The sequence below is a fragment of the Rutidosis leptorrhynchoides genome, chromosome 2 (genome assembly GCF_046630445.1).
Source record: "Rutidosis leptorrhynchoides isolate AG116_Rl617_1_P2 chromosome 2, CSIRO_AGI_Rlap_v1, whole genome shotgun sequence".
Classification (NCBI taxonomy): Eukaryota; Viridiplantae; Streptophyta; class Magnoliopsida; order Asterales; family Asteraceae; genus Rutidosis; species Rutidosis leptorrhynchoides.
In genome coordinates, this window is record NC_092334.1 from 15896253 (window position 1) to 15908371 (window position 12119).

A 12119-nucleotide genomic window follows, 5' to 3' on the forward strand; every position below is an offset into this window, starting at 1 on the left:
ATTTTGTTACAAAGATCAAAACTTGTGTTTATGGTCTTCATGTAACTTGAAGATCTAGCTTCATGCTTCAAGGATCTTCAAGAACATTCAAGATTCAAGCTTTCTAGCTTTGAATCTTCATTTATTTACTTGATAGATCTAATTTCTCTAGTTTATGATCTCCTTATTTTGTTATAAAGATCAAAACTTGTGTTTATGATCTTCATGGAACTTGAAGATCTAGCTTTATGCTTTCAAGATCTTCAAGAACAATCAAGATTCAAGCTTTCTAGCTTTGAATCTTCATAACTTTTGTGAAAAGGATCCAAGCTCTCTAGCTTAGGGTTCCATTACTTTGTTTGATCAAGTTGATGTCCATACTTGTTTGATTGAATGAAAGTTTGTTGCTTTAGTTGTAAATAGAACTTGTAATTGTGTTAAGACTAAGAATATGATGTAACCTTGGTTCATCATCCTTCTAAAACTCTTAAGTGAGTTGTATTCTTACTTGGTCTTAGTATTTTGTGTGTTGATGGTTGAAACTTGGTCAAAGTGATGCTAACCCATCAATGAGTTGTACACTTGAAGCTACAAGCATCAAGGATGAGAACCGTGATGAGCATCAAGCACCAAGAATCCCACCGGAGCACTTGTTTACTGTTTTTCGGGGTCTGATCAGACTCCTGGGGCTTCTGGAAAGTTGCTTTTCAGATAGCTCGTTTCGAGTAGATGACTTTTCGTTTAAGACTCACCTAAATCTGATATACGGTTTAGGATTTATAGCCTTTTTAAAACAACTACGCCTTTGTAATGTTGTGCTGAAATTTCTGACCTACTCGCACTTAAATCGTCGGCACGGTCAAACGAAGACGAGTTAGGTTATGAAAATTCGTCAGAGGTTAGAGGACTCACATACGGAGCTATGGCCACTGACTACGCGTCTTTTCGATTTGTATAGAGGTCGTAACAGCTGTCCAAAGTCAGCCTATTGTTTCGAACTCTATTCTTGTTAAACTTACTTTAGCTTTGATGAATGATGATGATGATGACACTTAAACTTAATTTATGCACTTTTAAACCTTTTGGGACAATTTACTGACTTAGTAACCTTTGACTTAGGTTGAGGACCTTTCAGACCGACTTACTACTTGCATACTTTTCATATCGACTTTTACCGCACATTCACTGTAAGTTATAGCTCCCTTTTTACTTTAACTATTTTTGGGACTGAGAATACATGCGCTTTTTACGTTTTACATACTAGACACGAGTACTTAAACTTTATATATGTGTGGGTAACATAACGGCACAAAGATTCCCCTTAGCTCGGTAACGTTTAATCATTGATTTCTGATCCGTGAACGCGAATCTTAGATATGGATCCATAGGGTTTGACATCCCCACTCGGGCTAGTCGCGCTAGCATTCAACGGGTGTTTAATACTTCGAGAACAAACGCACTCGCCAAGTGCACTTTTAGGGGGTGATATACATACGTTAAGTCTAGTTACCGGGTGCCCACGGTTAAGCATATACTTTTCATACTGATTTAAACTGCTGGTTGAAGCACTGAAATCTCGTGGTCTACATTACTTTACTGATTACAAACAAACTATAGCTCACCAACATTCGTGTTGACTTTTTAAGCGTGTATTTCTCAAGTGCTTAGACGTTGTTGCTTCTGCTGTTAGACTTGCTGTCTTGGTGTTATAGACTTGTCGTTACAGACTTGTTGTGTTAGACTTCCGCTGCATTACTTAGAGATGTCTCAAGCATGGAACTTTTATTTTGCATTCGCAACTTACGTTATTTTCAAACAATGGCTTTGTAACGACCTTTGGGTCACATAATTATGTTAACGCTTCTATTCATAGGAAGCACGTTATCTTTTGTAAAACGCTATCTTTTTTTGAATGCAAAACTGGTTTTCAAACAGCATATAGTGTTTGACCTTGTAATGATCCTGTTGTTGATGAACCGTACACGATGGTTTTGTACGGGGCGTCACATAATCTTTCTAACTTAACTCGAATAACACTTATTTATATGTATTATGATGTTATATTAAGTTAATATAAGAACTTATAACTTGTACATATGAAGAACACCTTGAAACTTAACATATATCGTTTAATCTCCATTCGGTAAAAAGCGGGCTGTTTTGGGTTTGGAATTAAAAACCTATCTTAGACTTTGAGTTCGAGGCTAAGACTTTGGAAATATGTTAATATATGTAATTAAGACTTCCAGTAATTTTTTCATGATTTTAGACAAGGTGAAAGTATTTTATCAAAAATCATATATCGGGTGGATGCCGGGATTCTTCCAAATCTGACCACCGGCACAAAAAGAGGGTAAAACTCTAAAAATTACTACTTGGGCTGAACTTTTAGAATTGGTTTTGAAAAATTAACTTCTTAAGGAATCCATAGCAATTTGATTCACTTTAAACGGAGTTGTAATGAATATTTGGCGAGCAAAACAAAATCTACTAAAATTAACTTTATATGGACAAAATTTATCTTATAAAAACTATATTAACCATATCCTTGCTAACTTTTCCTATATCCTATATATATTTGGACATCTTATCATTAGTATAACAAAATATTATAATCTTGGTTGATTCCTCTTTTATATATATTTAATAATCTTGGTACGTTCCATGACAATACGTATACAATACGTTTTGATAAATCCTAAGTCAACACGTCTCTGGATTGATGCAAGACAATATGTACACAATACGCCGTGGGGTAATTCTAAGATTATATATATATATATATATATATATATATATATATATATATATATATATATATATATATACCGATTATTGGACTGTTGAACTTTTCGGACTATTTTGGACTACTAACAAAGGACTACTAACAATGGACTACTAACAGAGGACTACTAACAATGGACTACTAACATAAAATGTTAAAAATTATTATATAAGTATTCTATGAACTTGCTATATTAATTTTGTTCACATGTATTATTATCTTAATCGTTATTATTGATATAGGTTTGTGAATCCAAGGACGTCGGCTATATTTTAATAAGTTGAAAACTTGTTAAAACTATACTTTACGACAGTGAGTATATAGTTCCATTTTTAAACTCTACAAATATTTTGGGATGAGAATACATACATCTTTTGTTTTTTCGAAATAGACACAAGTACTTAAATATATATTCTATGTTGAGTTGTACCTTTGTATATATCCCTAATAGTCTGGTAACTATTTGTTACATGTGGTTAACATGTAAACGCGAATCCTATTGATAGATCTATTGGGTTTGACAACCCCACTCGGGCTAGTTAGCACTAGTTCATGACGGGTGTTTAGTACTTCGTTTTACTACACTTGGTACGGTGTAGAGATAACTTTGAAAAGGGAATATGCACGAAAAACATCTGTTAAGTATAGTTACTGGGCGCTCAACAAACGTATAGAATATCTTTGCAGAAACGTTTATAACATGAAATCTTGTGGTCTATTATTATATCTTATGTTGACTTTAAAACCTATATCTCACCAACCTTTGTGTTGACAGTTTAAAGCATGTTTATTCTCAGGTCCCTAGAAGTCTTCTGCTGTTTGCTTATACGTTATACAAGCTATGTGCATGGAGTCATACATGCTTTATTCGAGAAAACTTTGCATTCACAAAATCATCATCATGTATCTTATTTTGACTGTATTGTCAATGAATGTATTATTGTAAACTATTATTTACGGGGATTGTCTATACGCAGAAATCATCAGATTTCAAAAACTTTAGATTTTATATATTCATTTATGGTATGTCTTTCAAAAGAATGCAATGTTTACAAAACGTATCATATAGAGATCAATACATCGCAATAAAATCGATGAATGATGTACTACGTCTAAAGGGATTTAGACGGGTCATCACAGCTGATGTGGAGAACGGTGGCTCCAGTTGTACTGTATTTGTCGGCTGATTAGAAAGATGTACCCTGTGATATGCTATGTAGTGTTTTAGGTAATGAAGGGAGATTTCTTAAGTGAAGTATTGGTGTGATACAAGATACACTAATACACACATGGTATAACATTTAATCCGCAAGTAAACGATATATTTATCCAACAAATGAAGCCCACATGCAACCATTTTGGAATTAACAACCTCTTGGTACTTGACCTAAATCATGGTACATGCTTTATATGATTGTACGTTACACCAACCATGCATGAAAGTCACCCAAGCATGAAAAGTTGATGGGAACAAGTAAAAGCGTCAAGCTTTTTACAGTATAACTCTCAAGTTTACCCATTTCTTCCTTGTCTAAGATGATCACTTACCGCCCATAACTGCTCTGCAACTGCCTTCATTTCCGGGCGGTCCACTGGATTTGGGGCAGCACATCGAAAAGCTAAAGCAAGCATCTTTGTAAAGATTTCACTGCCTACGGCTTCCTTCACTTGAGGGTCCACTAAATCCATAATGTCACCATCGTTGTACTTCCCAAATGCCTGAAATCAACCACCAACATAGTCAGTGCACAAAAATTGTACCATTTTGACAACATGTCATTCATATAAGCCCAAAAGTTCCCTAGTACTCAAAAACCAATTGATGATAGAGAGAGGTTCTGAGAAGCTTATATACTGACATTATTTCTTTCCTACCTCCGATGTAGGACACTCTAACCGATTAGCTCTAACAAGCTCAAGGAAAGAAACTAAGAGTATTATCTTTGGACAACGTACAGCTATCTATGCACAATGTAAAGCATAATGGTATGCTACTCCTATCCGGTCTGGGCAGTTGAAATACTCTGTAATATGTTTTAAACATGATACGAACTAAATGCATAACGTTGAGAATTCATTGATGGAAAGTGGGTTGAGTGGGTTTAAACATGATACAAACTAGATGCATAACGTACATCTATTTCTAATTCATAAATGTTGTACGAAAATGCTGAACAAAAATGGTGTTTAAACATAAATACTGTACAAAAACGAAGACATAAATTCGATGATGATGATGATGATGCTTATGAATTTGATGGAAATTCTATGAACATAATTTGACGATGCTTATGAATCTGTGTTTATAAATATGATGGCAATTTTATGACATAAAATTTAGATGATAATGATGCTTATGAATCTGTGTTTATGAACATAATTTGATGATATGAATCGCTGGCAATATTATACATTTCTTTCTGCTGCTAAAAATTTGATGATGATACTTATAATTTTTGTCGAAGAAGAAGATTAGTCATTAAATGAAAAAAATGATAAAATCCTAGTCAGTAAATGAAAAAATGACATGTAAATACATATCAACAATAAAAACTTTTAACAAATGTGTGTCAATTTTTACCTCAACTGCAACCTTTTTCAAATCAGAGACTTTTTAAGCACTACAATGAAATCAAAGTCTTTTATGGACAAATAAATAAATGTTATTCCGTTTATTGGGAAATTGTAACTTTTATGTTACCTTTTGGGCTATTCGCCCATTTTTCTAAATAGTTTTAGACTAAAAGTTTCTTAGGTCAGCATAACACGGCCGAAGTAAAACTACATGTTTTGACTTGCTACCTAACGCGTCCAACACACTCATTTTCCATATCAACAAGCATATTAAGAACAAGAAACTTACCCATCTTATTGTCACATTTTCCTCGGGAGACCTCTTAGACTCGATGGGGCGACGACCCGTGAGAATTTCAATAAGTAGAACCCCAAAAGAGTAAACGTCACTCTTTGGTGTGAGTTTGTATGTTCTCGTATACACAGGGTCAAGGTAACCACCTGTTCCCCTTATTACTTTGGTCGCAACATGTGTTTCATCAGTTTCTTTATCACCAAATCTTGCAAATCCAAAATCGACCACTTTTGCTCTCATTCTCTCGGTCAGAAGAATATGTGACGACTTCACGCCGCCATGGATGATTTGGTCTCCTGATTAAACTCAAGAAAATGAGAACAGAAAGTCTTTGAATATATTTTTTTTTAAGTTATGATGTGATTTTGGAAATGGAGAACACAAACATCACAACCAAGTTTACGCATTACCTGCCCATAGATGGAGATACGTTAAGCCATGAGAAATATCGATGCATATTTCAAGTCGTTGACTGAAGTCGAGAAAACTTCCATGAACACCTGAAACAGGGAACAACTAAATTGATACTTTTGCCAATTTGAGGGGATAAAATGGTAAATCAGGGTCGTTTAACGCTTATTAAATAAGTTTTGGTGTGCCTTTCCTAGCGTCTTGCTAGGAGGGTAATTTTTTAATAAATTGTTGATGTTCTAAAAAAAAAGTGCTAATGAACTTGTAATAAATCTTACCATCCAAATGTTCTCTAAGTGTACCATTAGCAACATATTCTTTAATGATAACGCGCTCCATTCCATCATCAACGTAGCCAAGAGATTCCACTAGATTCCGATGACAAAATCTCCCAAATACAACCTCACCTCGTAAAGCATCGAAATTTAATTCATACTGCATAATAACAGGATTACATTTCAACTATGCGATTGACAATCAGTTTGTTTGACTTACAAAAGTCAACCTTTTGCTCTTTTTGTGGAGTAGCAAAAATAGTTGCATATATGCATTCATTTTTCCAAATCACATTTAAAACGGTGTTTTACATGGTGATGTACTTCCAAGTTGGGCTCTCTTTAAAAAGTCCAAAAAAAAAAAAAAAAAAAAAAAAAAAAAGCTAAAACAGTACCAAGTACTCTAAGTAATGCGCAAACTGTTCATACCCGTACAAAAATTACCGTTTTGACCTGATACCATCTTGTTACCTCTGACACTATGAATATTCATATTACCTTCTTTAAACGTTTTATGGCAACAACCTGACCGTCAGGTAGCTGAGCTTTGTAGACGGTTCCAAACCCTCCTTCACCTATCCTTAATGATGGTGCAAAATTCTGGGTAGCTCTTGCCACCTGGTTCATGGTCAAATGAACAGATCCGTGTATCATCGTACCAGGTTTCAATTCACCTAATGTGAATATTCTTAAATCTCTATCGATATCACTATAATCATCATCAGTTGAAGGTTCACACTTCATGCTACTTGTGTCACCTGGGTAATAGAAAATAAATAGTAAAAATAAAGGCTTACAAAGTTTGCAAACATTACTCTAAAGTCCGAAGATAGAATCAGAATTTTCCTCATATATCAGCCATCGCGTGAAAGCAAATAAATAACTTTGAGATGAATGAAAGAGATAAAAAAAATTCAGCGATAACATTATACGGCTTTTGAAAAAAAGGCTAACTATGAAAACTCTTATGCATAAAGATTTTGACGAGGATGTAATTAAATTACTGCACGTCACACGAAAGCCCTAACTTCAGCAAAACATAATACAACTCTTTTCGAAATTTTGAAAAATTAAACATATGTTGCACGATTTCAATAGGTTTTTTATCTCATAATAATATGTAAATTTATTTAAGACTTAAGAGTAATACATATATATTTTAGTGCATTGGTGAATTAGTGGACAGGGGCTAGGTTTTCTATCGATTTCACTATAATCATTATCATCCCCTTGTCGCAACCTCTTTGTGTTGTGGGGTGATGCCCCTAGCGGGGTCAAAAAAATACCATCAGTTCGATGAAATCGAGAAGCTGTTTTCGGACTGGAAACTGTTTTATAACCACCCTTTCTGGTTGTCACTTATATTATGAATATTACAATACATTTATAGACACAGGAATTGAGTTTTAACAGCCAGGAACTTATTTTATTCTATTGATTTGTTCAAGAACAAAATTTTGAACCCAAACAATTCTAGAGTCGAAATATCGTCTTTGTAAAGTGATTTCCATTCACGATTCATGGAGAAAATATCCAATCATTTGAATCAATTACAATGTTCATCAGTCATCACAGCCCATACTTCTAAAAATAAATAGGTCACACACCTATACATAAACATAACAAAAACAGTTTGCATACCAGTGTTTTGTTTAGTCGCAGAAACAAGATATTTATTGATCTTCCAAGTCAAACCCATTACGTTCAGTGAACTGTCAGGAACGTCTGAGGTCTGTTGTTGCTCCAGCAAAGCCTGAAGTGATCCCACAACCTCAGTCATAGCAGGTCGTTCTTTTGGAACACTAAGCAGACAACGATATGCAATCTGAGCAAACCTTTTTAAAAACTTGTTAGAAACTGTTCCCCGTATAGTAGGGTCAACCATTTGATCATATTTTCGTTGTTTCACACATTTTTGAGACCACCTGACCAAACTGCATTGCTCCTCTTCTTGGCGTTCATCTACGGCAAGCCTCCCTGATAACAATTCAAACAATACTACCCCAAATGCATACACATCTGTGAAAACAGTCAGTTTTCTGGTATAGAAATACTCTGGATCCAAATACCCGAATGTGCCTTTAACACTCGCATCAACAAATGATTGATTGACCGGACCAATTTTTGACAATCCAAATCAGAAAGCATGGCTTCCCAGTTCTCATTCAAAAGAATGTTTGAGCTCTTGATATCACGGTGTATGACTCCTTGGCGGGCCCCAAAACAAGTGTGAAGGTAGTCTAATCCACTTCCAGCACCTATCGCTATCTTGAGTCGTTCAACCCATATTAAAGGAATAGCAGCCTTGTGTAGATGATCATATAGTGTTCCATTGGGCATATACTCGTAAACCAGTATCATCTCCTTATTATCATCGCAATAACTAATCAGAGACACCAGGTGACAGTGGCGCAACTTTGAAAGCATCTCGATTTCAGCCCTAAACTCGGATGCACCCTGGTTAGACATACAATCTAACCGTTTGATGGCCACAACATGACCAATAGAAATTCGTCTTTTATATACTTTTCCGAATCCTCCTTGTCCAATGACTAGTTTATCATCAAAGTCGTTAGTTGCAGATTGAATCTCTGCAAGAGTAAAACGTCTACATAAAGAAGCTGAAGTCGATGATGACAAGGTATCAGCCACGCCAGTTGCAGATTGCATAATTCTAGTGAGCAATATGTTATAAGTTCTACTAACTTTGTACAAAATTTCCTTACAGTCTCTGTTACCTACAATTATTTGAAGCTTTGAATAATGGTAGGTTCTAGGAAAGCCATAATAAAAACAAAAGATCAATCAGTGCAAAGTGAAAAGCTAAGTCACTCAAACAAAATAAATTATAAAAAAGAAAAAAATTATGTGGTTAGTTCCTTTGGTTTGTACCGGGTTCCCCCAAACTTCCATTTTAACTTTGTTGGTCATCGTGATTTGCAATAGTTACGCGATTAGTCCCCGATGCTGACTATCATTAGTAAAATCCCGTTAAGTTCCCACATCACCACATGTGGGCCTCAGGTGAGGGTAAAATTTAAACTCCACATTTCATCTTCCTTAATTCCTGCAAATAAAAATCAAAAACAAATCCACTGAAATTAAAACCCTAATCAATCCCAAATATGCTTAGTTGCTTCCAAATTAAAAAGCAGGTTAATAGGAAGACTAACCTTTTCACAAGTTCAACAATTATTTAACAAAAGGAGCATATATAACAAAAGAATTTTCCAACCAGGTTAGTAAGCTTTCCAAGCATAAAAAAGTGTTTATCACTTTATCTGGTTCTGCAAGAAGACGGCATAATTTATTAAGTTTTGGGATTATATATCGGGAAGCCACTAAAGTTTATTGTTTTGTATTTGTAGACCACCCATATTTGAAATTGATTTTGTAGGCCACACAAGTTTAACTATTCGTGTTTGTAGGCCATCCATATTTGAAAATGATTCGTAGGCCATCCAAATTCGTATGTTGTTATATATATATATCAAACCCGACTAAAAATCTTTGTAAAAAATTATAAAAAAAAACGTAAATAGTCATGTATTTCGTATGAACTAACCGTCATATAAATAATGTTTATTAAGAAAACCTTGGTTATTTGTATTATTTTTTTACATTTATTACATTTTTCTAATGGGATATTAGCCAGATTCGGTACCGATGGAAGAACAAACGAACTTGGATTGCCCACAAAATTATTTTTTAATATAGGTGACCAGTAAACACGAAAAGATAAATTTGGGTGACCTACAAAATCATTTTTCAATATGGGTGGTCTAAAAACACAAAACAATAAACTTGGATGCCCTCTCGATATATTAGAGCTCCAACCATAGCCATAAACTTTAATATAATTTCGTAATCGGTAATTCAGATATTAATCAAGAATTAATCGAATTCTACTTTATATATATTAAAATTTTAAATTTTAAAAATTATATGTATAAATATAGAAAAAAATCATAGCCATAAACTTTAATATAATTGTTTAAAATTGTTCATTTATTCAAAAACTTTAATATTCCAGTTTAAATTCATGTTGAAATGGTGACCGATTTTGAATTTGACTGACTTTGATTACGATATTGATTTTGATTCATTAATCGACATTGACTTATTAATTAAACGCATTTTTGAAAAATCAGAATGAAGTGCTCTTAAGAATGAATAATTGGAGATTAGTCAAGGAATAACCGGTTTTTTACAACGGTGGTTATAGGTATACTTACCAAACCAATGATAATCGCGCGTTGCGTTTGGGAATTGTTATAACAAAACATAATTTTATTAGTTATTATATACATTGAAATTGTTATAATAATTTACAATTAAAATACTATAAATAATATTAAATAGAAGAAATCAAAAAGTAAAATTAAAGAGTTTTTATTTGTAGTCTTAATGACTATATTTAAAGCTTGAACTTATGCAATAACTAGTGGTAAATTGCATTACAAAAAGGCTTTAGTGACAAGAGTTATTCGTTACTAATAACACTAAATTTGTCACTAAATCAAGTATTCAAGTTAGTGATCAAAATATGTTGATCACATCCCGTCACTATAGATCCATCACAAAACCCTATTAGAAACACAAATACTATAATTGGTCATTATAATGACAATTTGTTTGGTCACTGATACACTAATATTGTATAGTGACCCAAAGTTAGTGACAATTTTTTTAATGATATATAAATAACATTATTAGTGACTAAATAATAAGTCATCACTCAAAGATTGTCTTAAATGACTACTTTTTTGTAATGTTAAGCTGGTTGAAAGAAGTCATATGTAGGAAATAAGTATAGTTAATATGAAAGTACAAACAGTTTTGTGCATGTCTAAATTTTTAACGATATCGCTAAGGGTTATCTTCAAGTTTTTTCAAAACTAAAAGTAAATGTTTGAAAAATATATGACATAATAAAGATATAACGATGGAGGGTAAAAAAATATTATACATGATATACATACGGAAGATAGATGCCGAGAATCAGAGAATGTTAAACATAGCCGTAAGAATTAAGATTAAGCATGCTATATTTAAGTTTTAAAAGTATATGTTGAATTAATTGCAAAATAATGATATTCCATTTTTAATATTGACATTCTCTATGTAATTTTGTATTAGCGTTATTTATGTCAACTGCTAAATATAAATATGGATATAACTTATATATGGTATCACTACCGGAAAAAAGCTCTTTCCGGACGACTCTTGGGGACGATTTATCGTTCCAGATAGTCTTCTCGGACGACACATCGTACGGAATGTGTCGTCCAGAAAGGTTCGCCCCGGAAAGTTTTTCTGGACGGCATTTTTTTTCCCGGACGGAAGGTGGGGCCCACATTGACTTTCAACGCTTGCCTTCGTGGACGCTTTTTCCGGACGACTCTTGGGGACGACTTATCGTCCCAAAAGAAATAATATTAAAATAATATTAATTATTTATTATTAATTATTAATGCATAACAGAAAAATAAATAAAAAAACCGGACGACTCTTTCTGGACGACTTATCGTCCGGAAAGCTCTCTGCTGTTTCGGGACAAATTCGTTTATGTTGTTTCCAGCCGTATTCGATACGGCACATTTCAAATATCCAAACTTGCTACATAAATAAGATTATAGTTTCACAAAATACCACAATAACATTAAAAAAAATATCCAAACGCGACAATAATTATTCATACATTTTAAAATCCGAAAAAACTACCAAATCAACTAATATCGTTTACAAATCAACTAAACTTAACATAATTGTCTTGAAACAACCGGAAAAACACCCAACA

General features: G+C 33.7%; 2 protein-coding genes across 2 annotated transcripts; both read right to left on the reverse strand.

Moving 5' to 3' along the window:
• Positions 1-4276: 4276 nt before the first annotated feature.
• Positions 4277-8042, reverse strand: LOC139890585 (calmodulin-binding receptor-like cytoplasmic kinase 3). The gene is made up of 6 exons (XM_071873472.1): positions 7961-8042; positions 6818-7077; positions 6323-6479; positions 6044-6133; positions 5628-5929; positions 4277-4483 (listed from the first exon to the last, which is right to left on the reverse strand). The coding sequence occupies exons 1-6, from the start codon at positions 8016-8018 to the stop codon at positions 4277-4279; spliced, it is 1074 nt and encodes a 357-aa protein (XP_071729573.1). The 5' UTR covers positions 8019-8042.
• On the reverse strand, positions 8024-8989 carry LOC139887631 (probable receptor-like protein kinase At5g38990). The gene is made up of 3 exons (XM_071870704.1): positions 8389-8989; positions 8155-8296; positions 8024-8072 (listed from the first exon to the last, which is right to left on the reverse strand). Exons 1-3 carry the CDS (start codon positions 8987-8989, stop codon positions 8024-8026), a joined length of 792 nt encoding a protein of 263 aa, XP_071726805.1.
• Between the last annotated feature and the right edge of the window lie 3130 nt (positions 8990-12119).